General features: G+C 44.2%; 1 protein-coding gene across 1 annotated transcript in view; it reads right to left on the minus strand.

Annotated features, from left to right (window-relative positions):
• Positions 1–393: 393 nt before the first annotated feature.
• LOC311098915 (ski-like protein) overlaps positions 394–23,051 on the minus strand; it is a 40,601-nt gene continuing 17,943 nt past the window's right edge. The window contains exons 3-8 of the mRNA XM_084139462.1: positions 9,352–9,444; positions 7,540–7,604; positions 6,698–6,843; positions 6,215–6,504; positions 5,692–5,913; positions 394–973 (exon numbers count right to left, since the gene is read on the minus strand). Of these exons, the coding sequence (XP_083995588.1) occupies positions 704–973; positions 5,692–5,913; positions 6,215–6,504; positions 6,698–6,843; positions 7,540–7,604; positions 9,352–9,444 (1,086 nt within the window). The 3' untranslated portion in view covers positions 394–703. The remainder of the gene's footprint in view (positions 974–5,691; positions 5,914–6,214; positions 6,505–6,697; positions 6,844–7,539; positions 7,605–9,351; positions 9,445–23,051) is intronic.

The following is a 23,051-nucleotide window of genomic DNA, read 5'->3' on the forward strand; positions in this document are numbered from 1 at the left end:
CAAGGGGCAGGGCCAGAAGAGAACTGTCTTTCTGATCTCTGACCTCCCAGTCTTCGTGTGGGCTACAACATCAAATCCACGATCCAAAGAAGGAGGGAGGGAGGAGAGGATGGGAGGGGAGGGGAGGGGATGGGAGGGAGGGAGGAGAGGAATGGGATGGGAGGGAGGAGAGGATGGGAGGGGAGGGAGGAGAGGATGGGAGGAGAGGATGGGAGGAGAGGGAGGCAGGGAGGGAGGGAGGGAGGGAGGGAGGGAGAGAGGGAGGGAGGGAGGGAGAGAGGGAGGCAGGGAGAGAGAGAGAGAGGGAGGGAGGGAGGGAGGGAGGGAGGGAGGGAGGGAGGGAGGGAGGGAGGGAGGGAGGGAGGGAGGGAGGGAGGGAGGGAGGGAGGGAGGGAGGGGTCCTAAAAACCCCCAACTCCTGTCTTTCTGCCAAGCAGTCGTTTGTTCTTTCAGTAAAACTATAAATTAAAACAAACAAACATATACATCCCAAAAACAGTTGAACTCATTTGATGTTCAATCAATAAACAAACAGGAGTCCTTTTCCAAAAAACTAAAGAGGAGGAGGGGGGGGGGAGACATGGTGAGGGAGTGATTTCCCTTCTCTCTCTTTCTCTCTCGGAGGGGGGTTTCGTAATTTGTTTGTCTCTCTCAGAACGGAGGTGAGAGAGACGAACAGAGAAGGGGCGTTTCGTAATTTCCTCTACTTATGAGCATGGCCGTTCTGCTGCTCGGCGGGGCCTGCGGTGTGTCCCTCTGTGTGGGGGGGGTGTGAGGAGGGGGTGGGGGGCGGAGAGGGGCTCCCTGTAGCGATGGTTGTGGCCGAGGTGGAGGCCGTCTGGCACATCTGCTGTTGGAGCTGAGAGATGATTCTCTCCAGCTTCTCCCGGGCATCCCGCTCCCTCCTCAACTCCTCCTGGAGCTTCTCCCTGTCAGCCTCCGCACCATCCAACCTCCCACGCAGCTCTGCCAGCTAGAGGAGAGGAGGGGGGGGAGAGAGAGAGAGAGAGAGATGAAGTCAGGTTAGTCTGAACAGTACACACACACACACACACACACACTGGAAGACAAGCAGACACACACACAGCCAGTCTAAGCCAGACGCCAAGAGGCTGAAGGAGACAGCAGGAGGTGTGTGTGTGTCCCCCTGTGTGTGTGTGTCCCTGAGTGAGTGTGTGTGTGTGAGTGTGTGTGTGTGTGAGTTGATTATTCTATCCTTGTTGGGAACTAAAATCCCCAAGTGTCACCACAAGGATAATAAAACAAGGAAAATTCTCCCTTGCGGGGAGATTTCTCACATCCCCAAGAAGACAAAGGCTATCTTATGCTTAGGTTTAGAATTAGGGTTAGGGGTTTGGAGTTAGGTTCAGGGTTAGGGTTGCAGGTTAAGGTTAGAGTTAGGGGAACTAGGATTTTGAATGGAAATACATTTTAGGTCCCCACGAGGACAGAAGAACAAACTGTGTGTCTTTCTATAAACTAGGTTACCAGAGGATTTCCTACGCTAGACAACTTGTTACAGCGGTTGACAAATCATTGACAATAATCTGCCAATTTGTTTCATGTCATTACATTAAGATAAGGGAGGAACATTGCTATAATCAATAAAATTCACGAGTTGATTTAAAATCTTTATCATGGTTGGTGTCTTGACGGATTTGTCCAAAATCGTGTGACATAAAACATTACTTTTCTGTACTTGCATTTATGGCAGTGTAAGTTGTTATATCATAATATTAAGCATTAAAATCAGTTAAATTAGACATTGAACTGGAACCCTGGAGGAATCCTGGATTTGGCTGTTGGACAGTTTTTTTTTGTAATGCACTGTAACTACGTAACACTTCGTGTCTCCTCCTTATGTTATGTTACGGGGCAAAAACAGTTTTCATGGGCACACAAATCCAAAATGATGCATGCGATTGAAAAATCAAAATGCTTCTAAACGAAAGAGTCGCCTTACCTTGATAGTTAAAACCTAAAAATCGATACTGGTTTTAAAATGTGGTTCTCGATAATTATGCATAATACCTGGATGTGCATTTGGTGTCCAGCAGATTACTTTGGGTTGACCGCATTTAGTCGACAGGCTGTTTGGTCGACCGATATTTGTTTTAGTCGAGCAGTCGCAAATAGATCATAAAAAAAATAATAATAATCCCGGCACACGAGACACCTGTCTGATATGCGCCCGTCTCAGTGGTCTAATCCGCGGTCCTAGAAGCAGGGGAGTGTGGCTCAGATGCACAAGGCAGGTCTCTCTCCAGAATGCACTCTGTCGCGCCATTTCGTGCGTGTTCATTGTTTCATGACTTCATAGTATGAATTGTTTGTCATTTGATTGTTAGTGTAAATCAATTCCCCATTACATACATCACCAGCAGTAGACTACATTTACCGTTAATTCCCATATTTTCTCACCTACAATGTTTGTTTGGTTACGGTAATTTCTGTTAATGCGTTCAATGCAAGTAAACAAAGCCTGTTTTTAGAATCCATTGAGCATGGCAATAGTTCGTTGTATTTAAAAAAATATTTCCAGCTCTCTCTTTTCTTCTGGTTAGGCAATCTTCATCTCTGGCTACTACCTCAAGTCATTTGTGTCTTAATTATTTAATCAAACCGCGTGCTTAAAGCATCAGACAAGCTCAGTACATATAGTTGATTTTATTCAAACACATAGGGTGGGTCTGTCTATATATGGAAAAATAGACATTAACATTTCAACCAATCGATTGGTGAAAAATAAAATAAAAAATAAAAAAAATTAAAAAAAATAATGAATACTCTACGTCGACCAAGAGTTTTTATTTTTTCGGGGACAGCCCTACATCATCTGATCAAGGAAGGAATTTTCTGAATGACAGTCAAGTCACGAACAGCTGTTGTGACAGAGTGCTGGAAAAAAAGGTGTCGCGAGGAATGTCCAGAATATTTTGGCGTGTCATTCATTATGCCAGTGAAGACAGTTGTGCCTGGATCCACGTTGGATCTAATATCCCTAGCGAACTGATATTAATCTGTTATCTGCTTGATTTTTCCCGCAGGTTCGATTTAACAGAGAAAGCATCCAGGTAATGAGTTCATTGTGATGTCATTGTGTAGGGTCGACTATTGCGCAACACCCAACGCTATTCCTATTAATTATTCTGGATACAAATGACATCAAATGACATAGACTAGTGGGCTTCTTCACAACATGATCTGGTAATGAAATAACATGACAAATCCCTTTTGTTTTCCATGTTACACCTGCAAGGTTAAAACAGTACAAAGGGCTTGAAGTAGCCTATTGAATTTGGAGCTCAGAAATTCAAGTACTGGTATAGGCCTACCATGAAAAAGTAGACATTTCCTTAATTTTGGTGCTTGAAAAGTCCTTGTTATTATTGGAGCCAGTTTATAAGTTCTCCTGCTCCCTTATAATTATCAGTGATTTCATTTTTGATCCGTTTTTGTGTTTCCCGCCGCTTCAATTGAAGGGTTTTGCGCTACTTTTTGGGACAACATCTGTTGGCTTCAACTTGACTTTCCATACAAATCCTTCCATTACAAAAAGGAACCTGTTTTTTGGTCACTTTCTCAAGTCTCTGAGAGTCCTAATTTGCCTTTCCACTGTCTGCATGAACGCTGCTTAAAGGACGTACAGTCGGTTGTTATATAGGTAGAGTTATGGGACAATTTGCATATATTCCTCTAAGTACACATGTGGAACTACATAAACATATTTTTACTTTTTGTTTCAAACCATTTAGAAATGTTGATCCCAATGTCACACGTTGGCTGGCCCCTTTATTTATATTAAGACCCATATACAGCACATTTCGAAAGTATTCAGACCCCTTCACTTTTTCCACGTTATGTTACAGCCTTATTCTAAAATGGTTTAAATTGTTTTTTTCCCCCTCATCAATCTACACACAATAATCCATAATGACAAAGCAAAAACAGGTTTAGACATTTTTGCAAATGTATTAATGGGAGTTTCTCCCATTCTTCTCTGCAGATCCTCTCAAGCTCTGTCAGGTTGGATGGGGAGCGTCGCTGCACAGCTATTGTCAGGTTTCTTCAGAGATGTTCGATCGGGTTCAAGTCCGGCCTCTGGCTGGGCCACTCAAGGACATTGAAACTTGTCCCGAAGCCACTCCTGCGTTGTCTTGGCTGTGTTCTTAGGGTCGTTGTCCTGTTGGAAGGTGAACCTTCGCCCCAGTCTGAGGTCCTGAGCACTCTGGAGCAGGTTTTCATCAAAGATCTCTCTGTACTTTGCTCCGTTCATATTTCCCTCGATCCTGATTAATCTTTCAGTCCCTGCCACTGAAAAACATCCCCACAGCATGATGCTGCCACCACGCTTCACCATAGGGATGGTGCCAGGTTTCCTCCAGACGTGACGCTTGGCATTTTGGCCAAAGAGTTCAATCTTGGTTTCATCAGACCAGAGAATCTTGTTTCTCATGGTCTGAGAGTCCTTTAGGTGGCTTTTGGCAAACTCCAAGCGGGCTTGAGGAGTGGCTTCCGTCTGGCCACTCTACCATAAAGGCCTGATTGGTGGAGTGCTGCAGAGATGGTTGTCCTTCTGGAAGGTTCTCCCATCTCCACAGAGGAACTCTGGAGCTCTATCAGTGACCATTGGGTTCTTGGTCACCTCCCTGACCAAGGCCCTTCTCCCCCAATTGCTCAGTTTGGCCGGGCGGCCAGCTCTAGGAAGAGTCTTGGTGGTTCCAAACTTCTTCCATTTAAGAATGATGGAGGCCACTGTGGTCTTGGGGACCATCAAAGCTGCAGAAATGTTATGGTAGCCTTCCCCAGATCTGTGCCTCGACACAATCCTGTCTCGGAGCTCTAGGGACAATTCCTTCGACCTCATGGCTTGGTTTTTGCTCTGACATGCACTGACCTTATATAGACAGGTGTGTGCCTTTCCAAATCATGTCCAATCAATTGAATTTCACAGGTGGACTCCAATCAAGTTGTAGAAACATCTCAAGGATGATCAATGGAAACAGGATGCGCCTGAGCTCAATTTAGAGTCTCATAGCAAAAGGTCTGAATACTTATGTAAATAAGGTATATGTTTTACATGTATTATTATAAATTTGCAAACATTTCTAAAAACCTGTTTTTGCTTTGTAATTATGGGGTATTGTGTGTAGACTGATGAGGAACATTTTTTATTAAATACATTTTAGAATAAGGCTGTTGCGTAACAAAATGTGGAAAAAGTCAAGGGGTCTGAATACTTTCTGAATGAACTGTATATGGGTGGACTGTATGTCCGTGCCTACCTGGTTAGCATAGCGTATATGTGTGGACTGTATGTCCGTGCCTACCTGGTTAGCATAGCGTATATGTGTGGACTGTATGTCCGTGCCTACCTGGTTAGCATAGCGTATATGTGTGGACTGTATGTCCGTGCCTACCTGGTTAGCATAGCGTATATGTGTGGACTGTATGTCCGTGCCTACCTGGTTAGCATAGCGTATATGTGTGGACTGTACGTCCGTGCCTACCTGGTTAGCATAGCGTATATGTGTGGACTGTATGTCCGTGCCTACCTGGTTAGCATAGCGTATATGTGTGGACTGTATGTCCGTGCCTACCTGGTTAGCATAGCGTATATGTGTGGACTGTACGTCCGTGCCTACCTGGTTAGCATAGCGTATATGTGTGGACTGGTATGTCCGTGCCTACCTGGTTAGCATAGCGTTCCTCCTGGTGTGTGTTATCACACACACAGCCCTGCTGCCTCAGCTGTTCCAGCCTGTGCTCCAACTCCCTCTGTTCCTCCCTCACCTGCCCCAGCCTGTGGGCATGCTCAGTGTGCACCGCCTCCAGCTCACTCTGCAGCGCACACTGCTCTGCTGCCAGCTGCTGCAGCCTGGCAGCCTCGCCTCCACGCAGCGCCTCCAACTCCTACACACACACACACAGAGATACAGGATGATCAGTTACATTTCCTGATTGATACCCCTATGGTTTATGTCAGTTGTTCAGTTACTGGATCAATTCAAAGCAAAGCTAAAACGGTGCACTATAAATGAGGAATGATTACTAATGTAATATGTTGAATTCAATCAAATGAGGTGACTCAAAATTGAAAGACAACCAGCTGGCGTTGAGTGTTACTGCTGGACAGGAACAAATTAGAGCAGTCCTGGGTTTTTTTTTTTTTCAGGCTGGAGTTAACCATCTCTAGTTGTCTGTAGTGTCTCACCATCTCTAGCTGCAGCTGCTTTTGCAGGGTGGAGTGCAGCTTCTCCTGCTGTCTGCTGTACATCTGAACGATCTCCACTACGATCCTTTCCTTGTCGTCCTCACAGACAGAAGACAGGACATCTTTACTCCCTGTCACCGCGGCTACCGCTACAGCAGAAGAACTCTTGTTTCCGGGGCTGGTCTCCATGGAAACTGGCTGCTGGCGGTCCCGGTCGGCGGCAGGAACAACGCACTGCTGAGACTTAGCGTCGTTGACAACGGGAGGAGCTGGGGGAGAGGCATGGCGATCTGAGGAGCGAGACGGGGAGGAGGAGGACGAGAGGTTGAAAGATGGAAGGTTAAGGTTAGAATTAGGGTAAGGGGTTAGTGGTTAAGTTTAGGGTTAAGGTTAGGGGTTAGGGAAAATAGGATTTTGAATGAAAATGATTTGTAGATCCCCACGAGGATGGAAGAACATAACGTGTGTGTGTGTGGTACTGACCCATAGCAGTCTCTTCATGGTCGTGGGCCAGTCTCCTACTGTAGTGGTGTTTGAGCAGCACCCTCAGAACCTCAGGGCTGACCTCCGGCTGATCCCTCAGAGACACGTTAGGAGCCACCATCTTATCATATGTATACAGGTAGTAACTAGACAGGGAGAGAGCGAGCGAGCGAGAGAGAAAAAGACAAAGAGAGCAAATGTCAAATAGGCTTTTTACCAAATTACTGTACGACAGACCACGTATTCACCCTGCACACCCTAATTGCTTGAGACTCAATTTAGCATGAGGGTCTGCTATACAAATTGATGAAACACTCATTTTTAACATTGCACTTTAGTAGCAACCTTCGTAAAAACCATTGACCAGCCCTGGTCAGGTGGTCTGGGTCTAAAGTCGGACATGTCCCAATGAGGGGGTCAGTTGTAATCCCGCAGTCTAGCCTGCCTGTGTCTACCCTGTGGTCACGTCCTGCCCCGCCTCCTGTAATCCAGCTAATCTCAGCATTCATCTGGACCAGATTAATGAGCGGTAGACCACAACTTCCCACTGACACACGCAAAAGGTAGGTCCAACTGGGAGGTCGGGTAGGAAGCAGAGCAGGGTTTCAGCACTGCTCTAGCAACACTTCCTAGGAAGTTGCTTGGAAACGTACTTGGCATGGGCAAGTTCTTCCAACGAGGAAGAAACATAGCTAGCCAGTCCCCAAATCCTCAAAAGATTAGCCTCCATTGTGGAATAAAAGAGATCCAAATAAGCAAACAAATGTACCACGGTGGGGTGGTAGAACGTTGTGGCAGGGGGTAAGGGACAGGGCATTAAGGGCAGTAAAAGGGTTACATACCTGGGGTGACTGGGCTCTTCCTTGATGTGGGGGAACGCCAGACAAGCCTGGGCTTGGCCTTCAGCCTGCAAACACAATAATAAACCCTTTAAATATACGTATTCATGTATTGTTTCTTCTTTGCATGTAGATAAAACCATAAAGAGAGACATCGGTAGATGCATAATCGTATATAATATCTGAATGTCAATGTTTGTAGCTATAATTGTGTGTGTGTGTGTGTGTGTGTGTGTGTGTGTGTTTGAGAAGATTGTGATAAAGACGCATGGCTCTTTCAACAGCTGTGTGTGTTTAGGGGAGGATGGTGTGAGGGGTTGAGAGAGAAGAGGCTCTTTCAACAGCTGTGTTTAGGGGAGGATGGTGTGAGGGGTTGAGAGAGAAGAAGAGAGTGAGCATGGCCTTTGAATGCGTGAGGAGAGGGGTGGGGGGGGTGGGGGTGGGGGGGGGGGTGTGCCATTTCAATAGGGGAATGTGTTAGGGCCTGAACCCAGTGTGTGGGGTTACGTGCTTAGGGGGACTGACGATTCGGGTGAAGGGGGTTGGCGTAAGATTAGGGGTAGTGTTGTCACGATAGCAGAACTTTGACTTGGATACCAGGTTTAGCATCACGCTACTCGATACCATCACGATATAGAATTATCAAAACAATACCACAGCAAAAAAAAGGCATATTAGCCAAAGTCACAGAATGGCCCTTGATCCAGACGGATCTTTTGAGATCAATATCATGACATTTGACATTTTTGAATGTATGCATTAATTCATCAATCAATTAAACATCTTTTTTTTTACCAATCTAACTACTTAATGGTAATAATTTCCCTACATCCGCAATAAGATCTGCTAAATATGTGTATGCAACCAATAACATTTGATTGGTAAATCTCTCGTCTATTGATAAACTGGGTAAATCAAGATGTAGCCTATTCCCAATACAGGTGAATGCATATTCAATAGGAGTGTGTGAATGTATTGAGTTATTGATCTTGTTTTGGCTGATTTCATGGAGCTACAGATGACAATCTGTTTCCCTTCCATTTAGGACTTTTGTATTGATCAACAACATTTGCATAGAAGAAGAAATGTCTTATTTTATAAAAGTGTGTGATGTCTCTTTAAGACCCATGATCATTCACACACAGTAGGTTCCAGGCTCAAGCAAAGATGATCTTGACTGACTGGGAGAGACATGAGGAAGGGGGGATAAGGTTTTTGGTGCCAAATCAGCAATATTTAGCATTATGGTATCACAAGCAAGGTACTAGGGTAGTGAATTGATGTTAGCTTCAGCTGTAAGCTAGCAAGGAAAGTTAGCCTACAAAAGCAGGAAGCTACCGGGATCTTCTCGCTTTGTAACGTGTTCTAGCCTATAAAACGGACATTGTTTTGTAAAACAGTAAATGAGCAATTTGAACATTTCTACATGCCGCGTTGCATTATTCAAGCTTGTTAAATTCTGTGAAGCATGAGCGGTGATGCAGCCCAGACTCCCAGTGTGTTCAGTGGTTCCTCAGGACAGGCTAGTGCTAGCAATGAGGAAGTGGAGCACGGAGCTATCACGCTATAAGTGGCTGTGCTTTTAGAAAGACTTGATTCTCTCTCAAAAATCGGTACACGACGTGAGACACATTTGACAGAAGTACCGAAAGTAACTAACCATTGTTCATGTTCTAGTATTATTTTTTTTTTTTTTTTAAGTACAGACGTTTCGGTATACCGTGGAACAATAGTTAGGGGGAGGGGTCAGTGTAGTCAATTCAACTGGCTACGTCGGCAGCGTGAGCAGTACGCCGCTTCCTGTGTGTGTCGTACCTTGGTCGCTGCGTCGTTGTCGGCTAGTTTACTGTTAAGAGAAAGAGGTTCTGGAGGAGATGATCTCACCTCCCTGTCCTCCTCTACCACCTTCTGAAACACAGAGACAGACAGACAGACAGACAGAGAGAGTTAGACCCTGAGACAGAGGTAGGCCTCCGAAGGCTATGACGAGGAACAATTACAGTGAGGTAAAAGTACCACCGAAAGAGGGAGTTAGCCAGAGGCTTCCACTCTTCCTCTATACATTATTTACCAGGATGCACACAATCACACGGGTGTCACACACTCTTGCAAGTTCCAACTGCACTGAAACAACAAACATAAAGGACAGATACCTGTAGGATATAGAGGCCTGCAGGATATAGAGGCCTGTAGGATATAGAGGCCTGCAGGATATAGAGGCCTGCAGGATATAGAGGCCTGTAGGATATAGAGGCCTGCAGGATATAGAGGCCTGCAGGATATAGCACGGAACAATTACAGTAAAGTATTTTACCACAGGAGAGAGACCGATTCAAAAGATAATTCAAAATTGGCAGAATATCTCTTACTCTGTCAGAAAGACAAAACAGAGACACATCCTGACCAAATACAGGCTCAGCGACCATCACTTGGCTAAAGAAAAGGTGAGACACAAAAAGACATTGCTACCCAAAGAGGGGCGTCCATGAGGTCACTGAACGACCGGGGAGGTAGAGACAGAGACGCACTTTTTCCTTTACTGTGAGAAATACTCCCAAATAAGAGTATTTTTTCAAGAAAACCTCTCAATCAATTTTCCCCAATTTCTGCGCATATGCTAATGACATAAAGCTGGTAATTATTCTTGGTGAGGGAGAAACTGCAAAATGTTCCTGACAGGTGTGTCAAATCAAATCTTCTTATTGGCCACATGCGCCGAATACAACAGGTGTAGACATTACAGTGAAATGCTTACTTACAAGCCCTTAACCAAACAGTGCAGTTTTAAGAAAATACAAAAAAAGTGTTAAGTAAAAAAACAGATAAGTAAAAAATGGCAAATAATGAAAGAGCAGCAGTAAAATAGGATAACAGTAGGGAGGCTATATATACACAGGGGGTACCGGTACAGAGTCAATGTGTGGGGGCACAGGTTAGTCGAGGTAATATGTACATGTGGGTAGAGTTAAAGTGACTATGCATAAATAATAAACAGAGTAGCAGCAGCGTAAAAGAGGGGGATGGGGTGGGGTGGGGGGGCAGTGCAAATAGTCTGGGTAGCCATGATTAGCTGTTCAGGAGTCTTATGGCTTGGGGGTAGAAGCTGTTAAGAAGCCTTTTGGACCTAGACTTGGCACTCCGGTACCGCTTGCTGTGCGGTAGCAGAGAGAACAGTCTATGACTAGGGTGGCTGGAGTCTGATAATTTTTAGGGCCTTCCTCTGACTCCCCCTGGTATAGAGGTCCTGGATGGCAGGAAGCTTGGCCCCAGTGATGTACTGGGCCATACGCACTACCCTCTGTAGTACCTTGCGGTCGGAGGCCGAGCAGTTGCCATACCAGGCGGTGATGCAACCAGTCAGGATGCTCTCGATGGTGCAGCTGTAGAACCTTTTGAGGATCTGAGGTTCTTTTCAAAATATGATTGCCATAGCCTGAGGGACATCCCATGACCGTTCATTCCTTGAAGTATTTACATTGTACAGCGCATTCGGAAAGTATTCAGACCCCTTGATTTCTTCCACATTTTGTTACGTTACAGCCTTATTCTAAAATTGATTAAATTGTTTTTATCCCCGAATCTACACAAAATAACAATGACAAAGCAAACAGGTATTAAAAATAAAAAAACAGAAATATCACATTTACATAAGTATTCAGACACTCAGTACTTTGTTGATGCACCTTCGGCAGCGATTACAGCCTCAAGTCTTCTTGGGCATGACCCTACTTGGCACACCTGTATTTGGAGAGTTTCTCCCATTCTTCTCTGCAGATCCTCTCAAGCTCTGTCAGGTTGGATGCGGAGCGTCGCTGCACAGCTATTTTCAGGTCTCTCCAGAGATATTAGATCGGGTTCAAGTCCGGGCTCTGGTTGGGCCACTCAAGGACATTCAAAGACTTGCCCCAAAGCCACTCCTGCGTTGTCTTGGCTGTGTGCTTAGGGTCGTTGTCCTGTTGGAAAGTGAACCGTCGCCCCAGTCTGAGGTCCTGAGCTCTCTGGAGTAGGTTTTCATCAAGGATCTCTCTGTACTTTGCTCCATTCATCTTTCCCTCGATCCTGACTAGTCTCCCAGTCCCTGCCGCTGATAAACACCCCCACAGCATGATGCTGCCACCACCATGCTTTACCGTAGGGATGGTGCCAGGTTTCCTCCAGACGTGACGCTTGGCATTCAGGCAAAATAGTTCAATCTTGGTTTCACCAGCTCAGAGACTCTCGTTTCTCATGGTCTGAGAGTCTTTAGGTGCGTTTTGGCAAACTCCAAGCGGGCTGTCATGTGCCTTTTACTGAAGAGTGGCTTCCGTCTGGCCCCTCTACCATTAAAGGCCTGATAGGTGGAGTGCTGCAGAGATGGTTGTCCTTCTGGAATGTTCTCCTATCTCCACAGAGGAACTCCAGAGCTCTGTCAGAGTGACCATTGGGTTCTTGGTCACCTCCCTGACCAAGGCCCATCTCCCCAGATTGCTCAGTTTGCCCTGGCGGCCAGCTCTAGGAAGAGTCTTGGTGGTTCCAAACTTCTTCCATTTAAGAATGATGGAAGCCACTGTGTTCTTGGGGACCTTCAATGCTGCAGACATTTTTTGGTACCCTTCCCCATATTATTTTTAATACATTTGCAAACATTTCTAAAAAAAAACTGTTTTGGCTTTGTCATTTTGGGGTATTGTGTGTAGATTTAACATTTTTATTTATTTAATCCATTTTAGAATAAGGCTGTAAAGTAACAAAATGTGGAAAAAGTCAAGGGGTCTGAATACTTTCCGGATGCACTGTAGCAACATGGTCTAGGAAAAGGCGCCAAGTCAACAGCGCACTGTTGTGTTTCAGAACCGCGGACAGCGACCACTAACCAACACAGGAGAAAGCGCATTTGTTATAAAATAATATAATTTGTATTTGTGTTGCACCATTGTTCTTACATAATATAACCATATACAATTTCAGTAGCACGTCTTATGTGGCAACAATGGATCAGTCCACTCAGACAGGAGCCAATCAGACAGTGTCTTGTACACCATAATAAAAATAAAAAAAGTGCTACTGCTCGACTAAAATAAATCTCGGTCGACCAACAGCCTATCGACCAAACAAATCGACCAGTCGACTAAATGTGGTCAGCCCTAAACCGACGACTATGGAGATATAAGACATTCATGAAAATAAAAAACAGTCATGAGTTTCTTTTTTCTTTTTTGTGTGTGGAACGAACAGCTGACTTAAGACGGGACGGCCGGGCATTCGTGCGGTCGAGTCAGTTTCCGCAGTAACATGGACTCTTTACAACGACTGCGCTCTGCGTGACTGTAGTGTGCGTGTGATGACATGCTTTACAATTAAACACACGACAGCGCGCGCACACACACTAAACAGACAGGGAGACACGCACAAACATTAACAAGATGAGAATTGGGTCTAATAGCTACAGAGCACATGCACACTAAACCATGGGATATTGGATTGGGAGTATTTCTTCTGTAATGGATGTAGAAACTAAAAAGGATTGATTCCTGTCAGGAGGAATCCCATCTGATGGAAGAATCTGTGTCATGTTGTTCTTGTGATGATGCTACACGTTAGTGATGCCGCAAACACACACAGCAATCCATGAGTCATGAGGCTACAGGAAGCAGAGGAGAGGAAGTGACCCGGGGCAGGACGACGGGAGCTGTGTGTGTGTGTGTGTGTGTGTGACAGGGGTGGACGACTCTGAATTTCTGCCCTCATACCCCTGGGCGCCGGAGACCGTCACACTGGGTGTGCTTTCGTGCCATCCAATGCGTTTGTATTAAATGGCCCCAGGTCATACCCTCACAGTGCAGCACCAACTATTTGATGTAGCCTACACATTATGTATGGCCCCTCATGTCCTGGTATGGCGTGCAGACTGTGTGTGCGTGAAAATGGGTGATGTAGGCTATTAGCCCAAACAACACTAAAAGTAAAATGAGAAGTTGTACAACGCCTCGATCACACCGACAGAGTCACTGCGTTTTGGTTCAAAACCCTTCGGGTGTTAGGAGACCCCCTGAGGTACCTAACGGCCAGAGAAGACAGGGTGTGTGCAGCTAGCTCGCTGAAGATCGTTAGCCTCTACCTCCAGCCTTACTCACATTCCTACCACTAGCCAAGTGATGAACCAGACTTGGAAGTACACTACATGATCAAAAGTATGTGGACATCTGCTGGTCGAACATCTCATTCCAAAATCATGGGCATTAATATGGAGTTGGTCCTCCCTTTGCTGCTATAACAGCCTCCACTCTTCTGGGAAAGCTTTCCACTAGATGTTGGAACATTGCTGCGGGGACTTGCTTCTATTCAGTAACAAGAGCATTAGTCAGGTCGGGCACTGATGTTGGCCGATTAGGTCTGGCTCGCAGTCAGCATTCCAATTAATCCTAAAGGTGTTCGATGGGGTTGAAGTGAGGGCTCTGTGCAGGCCAGTCAAGTTCTTACACACCGATTGACAAAATATTTCTGTGTGGACCTCGCTTTGTACACGGGGGCATTGTCATGCTGAAACAGGAAAGAGCCGTCCCCAAACTGTTGCCACAAAGTTGTAAGCACAGAATCGTATAGAATGTCATCGTGTGCTGTAGCATTAAGCTTTCCTTAAGTGCCCTAGCCCAAAACATGAAAAAACAGCCCCAGACCATTATTTTTCCTCCTCCAAACTTTAGTTGGCACTATGCATTGGGGCAGGTAGCGTTCTCCTGGCATCCACCAAACCGGAGGTTACCATGGTAGCGTGACTGGAGTCATGTTTGTGCCTGTGAGATTGAGTCCGACTAGTAGAAGCGTGGTCTTCTCTTCCCTAGCAGTTGAAACTCAAAAACAGAAAAACAACCTAGCTTGTGAACAAAAACAATGTAAATAACCAAGGAACACAAGGACAAAGTCTCACTTCAGTAGACTTTCGTTTCAAGTAAATTAGACCAACTTTTATGCACTTCTAAAAATGCATCTTTCGCTCAGCTCTTCATGTGAACACAGCCCCCAGCCAGGCAGTGTTGTAGCGCGAGGTGGAATTGGCTATATAGGATTCGTAGTTCTTTTGAGACTTTGTGCGATTAAATTTACCAGCCATTAGTGTTGTACGGTATACCGGTACCACGGTAATATCATTTTAGAATATCGTAGTATCGTTTCATATGATACTACCAACTTTTTCAGCCCTACCAATCTAAAAGACCCTGATGGCGCCTGTTATAAAAATGTTTATATACACTCAGTTTAGTTTATAAAATCAGTTAAATTTAAGCAACCGCCACTAGTCTCTGGTATGAACAAGTCAAATAACAGCCACTTCACTTTCATGTGCATATCATGGGATGAATTTTCAATAGCATCAAAACTATTTGTAGTTTTTCAATACATTTTAATATTTGTTGCTACTTTAAGTTAGTACCCGCAGTCAACTTGTGCAATACCTTCAGCGATAAAGCAGATGCATTCTTCATTTCACCGGTCACATTATAAAGCTTACTGAAGTTCCCCAGAACAGTTGAGCCAGTCATGCGTTTGTTTGTAAATAGCACAACGGAAGAAAGCGAGCTGGTGAGTCCATAGCGTTCTATATCTATCGATGAGTCTCTGTGTGGCGCACAGGAGGTGATGAAGTGATACACTTGTATGCAATTCACTACTAAAATGTTAGCCATCAGATTTATTATAAATGGGCTTTCTGCCAGAAGTCAAAAGAGCTCTGGAGGAGTTATTAGTTTCCCTGTGCTTCCTACTAGCGTTTTTTCCCCCTCCCCTCTGCTCCGTGTTCACATGCTGCTCTTCCTTCAGAAAAGCATGCATCACAACTTTGTTCATTTGCAAAATTTCTCTCGTTTACTTTCTCTTGTAAAATCTCCACACTCAACGAAAATGATACTCTGTCGCCACTAGCTATGCTTCTATAACTTTAGGAGCTGGATTCGGCTATTATTAGTTTGTTCGCTTTCGATCGTTCTCATTTTAGCTACATTTGTTAGCATTCTTCTAATAGATGACCAATGGGCATTTCTTGCATTTGTAGCGCCCCCTTGTGTGCTACGCCGGTAATACTGTACATTCTGTTATGAGAGAAGGACGGTATGACAATATGAACATCTGGATACCGCCCAAGCATAGCGTTTAACATTATTTTTTAATGACTACCTCATCTCTGTATCCCACATACAGTGGGGGAAAAAACTATTTAGTCAGCCACCAATTGTGCAAGTTCTCCCACTTAAAAAGATGAGGCCTGTAATTTTCATCATAGGTACATGTCAACTATGAGACAAAATAAGAAAAAAAATCCAGAAAATCACATTGTAGGATTTGTAAGGAATTTATTTGCAAATTATGGTGGAAAATAAGTATTTGGTCAATAACAAAAGTTTCTCAATACTTTATTATATACCCTTTGTTGGCAATGACACAGGTCAAACGTTTTCTGTAAGTCTTCACAAGGTTTTCACACACTGTTGCTGGTATTTTGGCCCATTACTCCATGCAGATCTCCTCTAGAGCAGTGATGTTTTGGGGCTGTCGCTGTCGCTGGGCAACACGGACTTTCAACTCCCTCCAAAGATGTTCTATGGGGTTGAGATCTGGAGACTGGCTAGGCCACTCCAGGACCTTGAAATGCTTCTTACGAAGCCACTCCTTCGTTGCCCGGGCGGTGTGTTTGGGATCATTGTCATGCTGAAAGACCCAGCCACGTTTCATCTTCAATGCCCTTGCTGATGGAAGGAGGTTTTCACTCAAAATCTCACGATACATGGCCCCATTCATTCTTTCCTTTACACGGATCAGTCGTCCTGGTCCCTTTGCAGAAAAACAGCCCCAAAGCATGATGTTTCCACCCCCATGCTTCACAGTAGGTATGGTGTTCTTTGGATGCAACTCAGCATTCTTTGTCCTCCAAACACGACGAGTTGAGTTTTTACCAAAAAGTTCTATTTTAATTTCATCTGACCATATGACATTCTCCCAATCCTCTTCTGGATCATCCAAATGCACTCTAGCAAACTTCAGACGGGCCTGGACATGTACTGGCTTAAGCAGGGGGACACATCTCGCACTGCAGGATTTGAGTCCCTGGCGGCGTAGTGTGTTACTGATGGTAGGCTTTGTTACTTTGGTCCCAGCTCTCTGCAGGTCATTCACTATGTCCCCCCGTGTGGTTCTTGGATTTTTTCTCACCGTTCTTGTGATCATTTTGACCCCACGGGGTGAGATCTTGTGTGGAGCCCCAGATCGAGGGAGATTATCAGTAGTCTTGTATGTCTTCCATTTCCTAATAATTGCTCCCACAGTTGATTTCTTCAAACCAAGCTGCTTACCTATTGCAGATTCAGTCTTCCCAGCCTGGTGCAGGTCTACAATTTTGTTTCTGGTGTCCTTTGACAGCTCTTTGGTCTTGGCCATAGTGGAGTTTGGAGTGTGACTGTTTGAGGTTGTGGACAGGTGTCTTTTATACTGATAACAAGTTCAAACAGGTGCCATTAATACAGGTAACGAGTGGAGGACAGAGGAGCCTCTTAAATAAGAAGTTACAGGTCTGTGAGAGCCAGAAATCTTGCTTGTTTGTAGGTGACCAAATACTTATTTTCCACCATAATTTGCAAATAAATTCATTAAAAATCCTATAATGTGATTTTCTGGATTTTTTTTTTCTCAATGTCTGTCATAGTTGACATGTACATATGATGAAAATTACAGGCCTCTCATCTTTTTAAGTGGGAGAACTTGCACAATTGGTGGCTGACTAAATACTTTTTTCCACACTGTATACAATTATCTGTAAAATCCCTCAGTCGAACAGTGAATTTCAAAACACAGATTCAACCAAAGACCAGGGAGGCTTTTCAATGCGTCGCAAAGACGGGCACCTATTGCTAGATGGGTAAACATTTTAAAAAAGCAGACAATGAATGTCCCTTTGAGCGTGGTGAAGTTATTAACTACACTGTGGATGGTGTATCAATACACTCAGTCACTACAACGATACAGGTGTCCTTTCTAACTCAGTTGCCGGAGAGGAAGGAAACCGCTCAGGTATTTCACCACGAGACCAATGGTGACTTTAAAACAGTGACAGACTTTAATGGCTGTGATATGAGAAAACTGAGGATGGATCAACAACATTGTAGTTATTCCACAATACTAACCTAAATGACAGAGTGAAAAGAAGGAAGCCTGTAGCTCAGTTGTTAGAGCATGGCACTTGCAACACCAGGGTTGTGGGTTCGTTTCCCACGGGGGGCCAGTATGAAAATGTATGCACTCACTAACTGTAAGTCGCTCTGGATAAGAGAGTCTGCTAAATGACTAAAATGTAAATGTAAAATGAATAAAAAAAGATTCCCAAACATGCATCCTGTTTGCATATTGATGAGCGATTAGTGCTTTTTGGAGGTCTGTACAGTTTCGGTACGATTACAAAATAATGATTTTTTTTTAAACATTAAATTCACTATACGTTATGTGGATTGAATGCTGTAACACAGAATAAAACAATTCATAAAAGTCCCATGAGGGTAGTGACCATTACTGCTGATCACTACCCTCCTGTAGCTCAGTTGGTAGAGCATTGCGTTTGCAACGCCAGGGTTGTGGGTTCAATTCCCACGGGGGGGGGGGGGGGGGGGCCATATGAAAAATGTATGCACTCACATTAATAAAATATTTCAGTTGTGTATATTCAAATTGTTTATTTTATGATTATTTCATTCCAAAATCAGCAACTCTATAGAGCTGCTGCCTATGCTGTCGACAAAAATCACTATTTTAGTAGTTCTTCAAAGTAAATAAGGCATACTTTTATAACTGCTAAACACCAACTGTCTATCAAATCACTTAGACCATGTATTTTCAGGTTAAAAAAAATTCCTCAAAAGCAACTGCTCTCTACGCATCCCTGTTGATCGCGCATTCATCTGGTCTCTTACGTAGCAGGCTTAAAAGAAACAGACCGGACACGTAAGTGTGCAATGGATTATGGTCATTGTAGTTAATTATCACATTTTCTGCACTAAACTATGTAGAAAATTGGCCAGTTGTAAACTACAACTCCCGCCTACCTCACACAGTCCGGGCATGATCAGATTTTTCTCTAGAGAAACTGCAGTGCAATGTGCTCACTGAGCCCACAGAAAAAAACAGAACAAAATAGAAATCAAATAACTGAACAGAGGTCAGTCAATTAGTAGTTTTAAAAACTAAAAATAACTGACATTTCAGTTAAAATCGCTCAGCACTGTTGACAATAAGGCACTAAAAGTAAAACTGAAAAAATATTGGCAAACGAATTAACTTTATGTCCTGAACACAAAGCGTTATGTTTGGAACAAATCCAACACGTCACAGAGTACCACTTCATATTTTCAAGCATGGTGGTGGCTGCATCATGTTATGGGTATGCTGGTCATCATTAAGGACTACGGAGTTTAGGATGAAAATAAATGGAATAGAACTAAGCACAGGCAAAATCCTAGAGGAAAACCTAGATCAGTCTGCTTTCTAAACAGACAATGGGAGAGGAATTCACCTTTCAGCAGGACAATAACCTAAAACACAAGGCCAAACATACAGTGGCGCTGCTTACCAAGACGACATTGAATGTTTGAGTTGCCTAGTTAGTTTTTGACAAAAATTAGTTTGAAAATCTATGGCAAGACTTGAAAATGGCATTCTAGCAATGATCAACAACCAACTTGACAGAGCTTGAAGAATTTTAAAAATGAATAATATGCTAATATTGTACAATGCAGGTGTGCAAAGCTCTTAGAGACTTACCCAGAAAGACTCACAGCTGTAATCACTGCCAAAGGTGATTCTAACATGTATTGGCTCAGGAGTGTCAATATTTATGTAAATGAGATCACCATTACATTTTCTATCCATTTGCAGACATTTCTAAAAACATGTTTTCACTGTCATTATGGGGTATTGTGTGTAGATGAGTGAGAGAAAAAAAACGATTTAATCCATTTTGAATTCGGGCTGTAAGACAAAATGTGGAATAATTCAAGAGGTATGAATACTTTCTGAAGGCACTAATTGAGTGGTAAGAGAAGAGGATTATTTGAATATCTGGTCTTTCCCCATGTGTGCATCATGTATAATGGATAGAGAGAAGCGAGCTGCTTTAATGTTCTGTCGAGAGAGAGCGAGAGCGAGAGCGAGAGAGCCCACTGGGTTAATGACACTGCTTTTATACAGTGCATTCAGAAAGTATTCAGACCCGTTCCCTTTTTCCACATTTTGTTACATTACTTATGTAAATGTGATATTTCAGTAGATTTTTTTTTTTACACATTTTCAAAAATGTATATAAACCTGTTTTTGCTTTGTCATTATGGGGTATTGTGTGTAGATTCATGAGGGGGGAAAAAACAATTTAATAAATTTTAGAATAAGGCTGTAACGTAACAAAATGTGAAAAAAAAGTCAAGGGGTCTGAATAGTTTCCGAATACACTATGTTCCTGTGTCTGAGTCGCAGTGTAAAGCGCTGTCTGTGCATCTCTCCATTTATATATATATATCTTACCATAAAATCAGTTCCCACAGAGGCCAGGCACAGAGGAGCCTTTCACACACAGATCTTTACAGTACATAAGTACACACATCCCTCTGGTTGCTCCGGGAGACCAGACATTGGGCAGTTCATATTTTTCATTGGTTAAATCAATTAATTTATTACCTACTACTAATTATTCTGGTCCGCGTCCCAAAACGGCACCCTATTCTCTAAATATAGTGCACTACTTTTTGGCCAGGGCCTCTAAAAACAGTGACCTACATAGGGTGCCATTTGGGGGGGAAAAAAACCCTGGTCTCATGCTTACAACCTATTCAACCATGTTCTCCTAATTATCCCTCTTTCCTTTCGGTTGTTGGAGCCAGCTCCGTCTGTCCTGTCTATCGAGGTTCGGTAGTGAGACAAGGCGACAGCAGTGTGTGTTTAGTCTGTAGCCTGGCTGGAGTGCGTATGTAGCTAGATGCAGTTACAGTAAAGCCCTTCCCCCTTTCCCCTCACAGTGCCCCCGCCAGAAACAACAGGGCAGGAGCACCGCTCGACGTAGAGGTGAAGTTTCCCTAGTAACTCTTAAAGATTCTTTCCTTAGATGGGATTGTTTAGAAAATATGTAGCGACTCTCATCCAGAGCTATGAACAGATTCCTTATTACGGAAGAGGGTAAAGAAAGTATTTTTGAGAAAAATAAAAAATAAACTGACACACAGAGACAGAGAGAGAGAGGCCTTGAGGCATGGAGGGAGAGAAAGAGAGACCAAGGGGGGAGTGGGAGAGAGAGACTGAGGCGGGAGGCCTGCCCTAGGGTGTGATTGGCTGAATAGTTGGGTTGTTCCAGACTGCGTGCTCCATTCAGACGAAGTTATGTGAGGTTAGTCTCACCCAGAAGGAGGAGAGGAGTGCCGCAGGGGAGGAGAGGAGAAACGCGGGGGAGGAGAGGGACTTCATAACATGTCGCTGCATGAGGGTTTTGCATGTCTGAGCAGTGTGTAGAGAAAAATATAGGGGAGAAAAAAAAAAATACGCGTGAGAGGGTAGAGGCTGACCGTGACAACAGTAGGAGCCAGCTGTCCTAGACTGACCCACCCCCCTCTCCTCCCTTCCCTCTGTCGCAGCTTAGCCTTTCCCCTGGGGGCTATAATATACTCCTAGCCTTAGCTGGCTGGCTGGCTGGCTGGCTGGCTGGCTGTCTGTCTGTCTGTCTGGATGAATACTCTAGGCTCTCTTTCCCTCTTCTCGTCCCAGACGCAGACCGACAGACAGACAGACAGACGAGAGACCTATGCTTAGTTATGTAACCACTGGCTTATCGGATCATTGCAACGCTTATTTTGTTACCATCTTCCCTTGGGGAGATAGACTATTTAAAAACACTTGTGGGGGGGGGGGGGGGGGGGGGGGGGGGGGGCGGGGCTCTAGACACACTGTCTGGGAAGATCTATTCTAGAACCCTGCAGAACGTATGAATATAAGAGTAGAATCCTTAGGGCAATATAGGAGATAGAGTTGGTGAACATGAGCAGTTCTGGAGAAGTGTGTGTAGAGAGAGCGAGAGCGAGAGCGAGAGCGAGAGCGAGAGCGAGAGCGAGAGCGAGAGCGAGAGCGAGAGCGAGAGCGAGAGCGAGAGCGAGAGCGAGAGACAAACAGACCCCCCAGAGGCCCAGGACAGCAACACAATTAGACCCAACCAAATAATGGCAGATTACCTGACCACTGTGACTGTACAGTCAAAGCATTCCTTAATTTTTGGGTCAGACTCAGTGAGCATAGCCTTGCTATTGAGAAAGGCCGCCGTAGGCAGACCTGGCTCTCAAGAGAAGACAGGCTATGTGCACACTGCCCGCACTTCCTAACCTCCTGCTAAATGTATGACCATATTAGAGACACATATTTCCCTCAGATTACACAGACCCACAAAGAATTCGTAAACAAATTCAATTTTAATAAACTCCCTTATCTACTGGGTGAAATACCAGTGTGCCATCACAGCAGCAAGATTTATGACCTGTTGCCACAAGAAAAGGGCAACCAGTGAAAAACAAACACCATTGTAAATACAACCCATATGTATGTTGATTTATTTACCCATTTGTACTTTAACTATTTGCACATTGTTACAACACTGTATATATACACACATATGACATTTGAAAATGTCTTTATTCTTTTGGAACTTGTGTGAGTAACTTTTACTGTTCACTTTGTTTATTTCACTTTTGTTTATCAATTTCACTTGCTTTGGCAATGTAAACATGTGTCCCATTCCAATAAAGCTGAGAGAGCGAGAGCGCGAGAGGGCGAGAGAGCGAGAGAGCGAGACTGGTCTGTGGTAATGGAAGTCACTGGTCTGTGGTAATGGAAGTCACTGGTCTGTGGTAATGGAAGTCACTGGTCTGTGGTAATGGAAGTCACTGGTCTGTGGTAATGGAAGTCACTGGTCTGTGGTAATGGAAGTCACTGGTCTGTGGTAATGGAAGTCACTGGTCTGTAAATAGAGGAAGACAGAAAAGCAGCAGTCTGGGCCCTACCGACACACTCTCTGCTCTCAGAACGACATCATATGTAAATGCTCCCAGCCTCACACACACACACACACATTCCTAACAAGTACGCAATAGTGTTTCTTTCTAATCTGAATGCGTGTATATCAGGACACGGTGTCCTTCCAGACAGACAAGCAGGTATTTCACAACCAGGCCAAGGAGTCTGAGAATCTCTGCTTACCCTTTAATCAGAGAAAAGAACAGACAAAACCTCTCCCACCATAGATGACGCCACCTTATCGGTCTGTGTGTGTGTCAGAGGGAAGTTAAACGCACGTCATCCTCGCAGGATCATTACCTCATTGTTTTTAGACACCACACACACACACACTAACGAGCAGCCAGTTCAGTTGTTATCATTATCTTTTATAGTTGGGCCGGGGCGATACCGGAATCACAAAACACAGTATCGTGGCAAGGAAACAAAACACAAAGCGGATTTAACTTCTTTAG

This window comes from Coregonus lavaretus, assembly GCF_964263955.1.
Source record: "Coregonus lavaretus genome assembly, chromosome: 23".
In the NCBI taxonomy this organism is placed as follows: Eukaryota; Metazoa; Chordata; class Actinopteri; order Salmoniformes; family Salmonidae; genus Coregonus; species Coregonus lavaretus.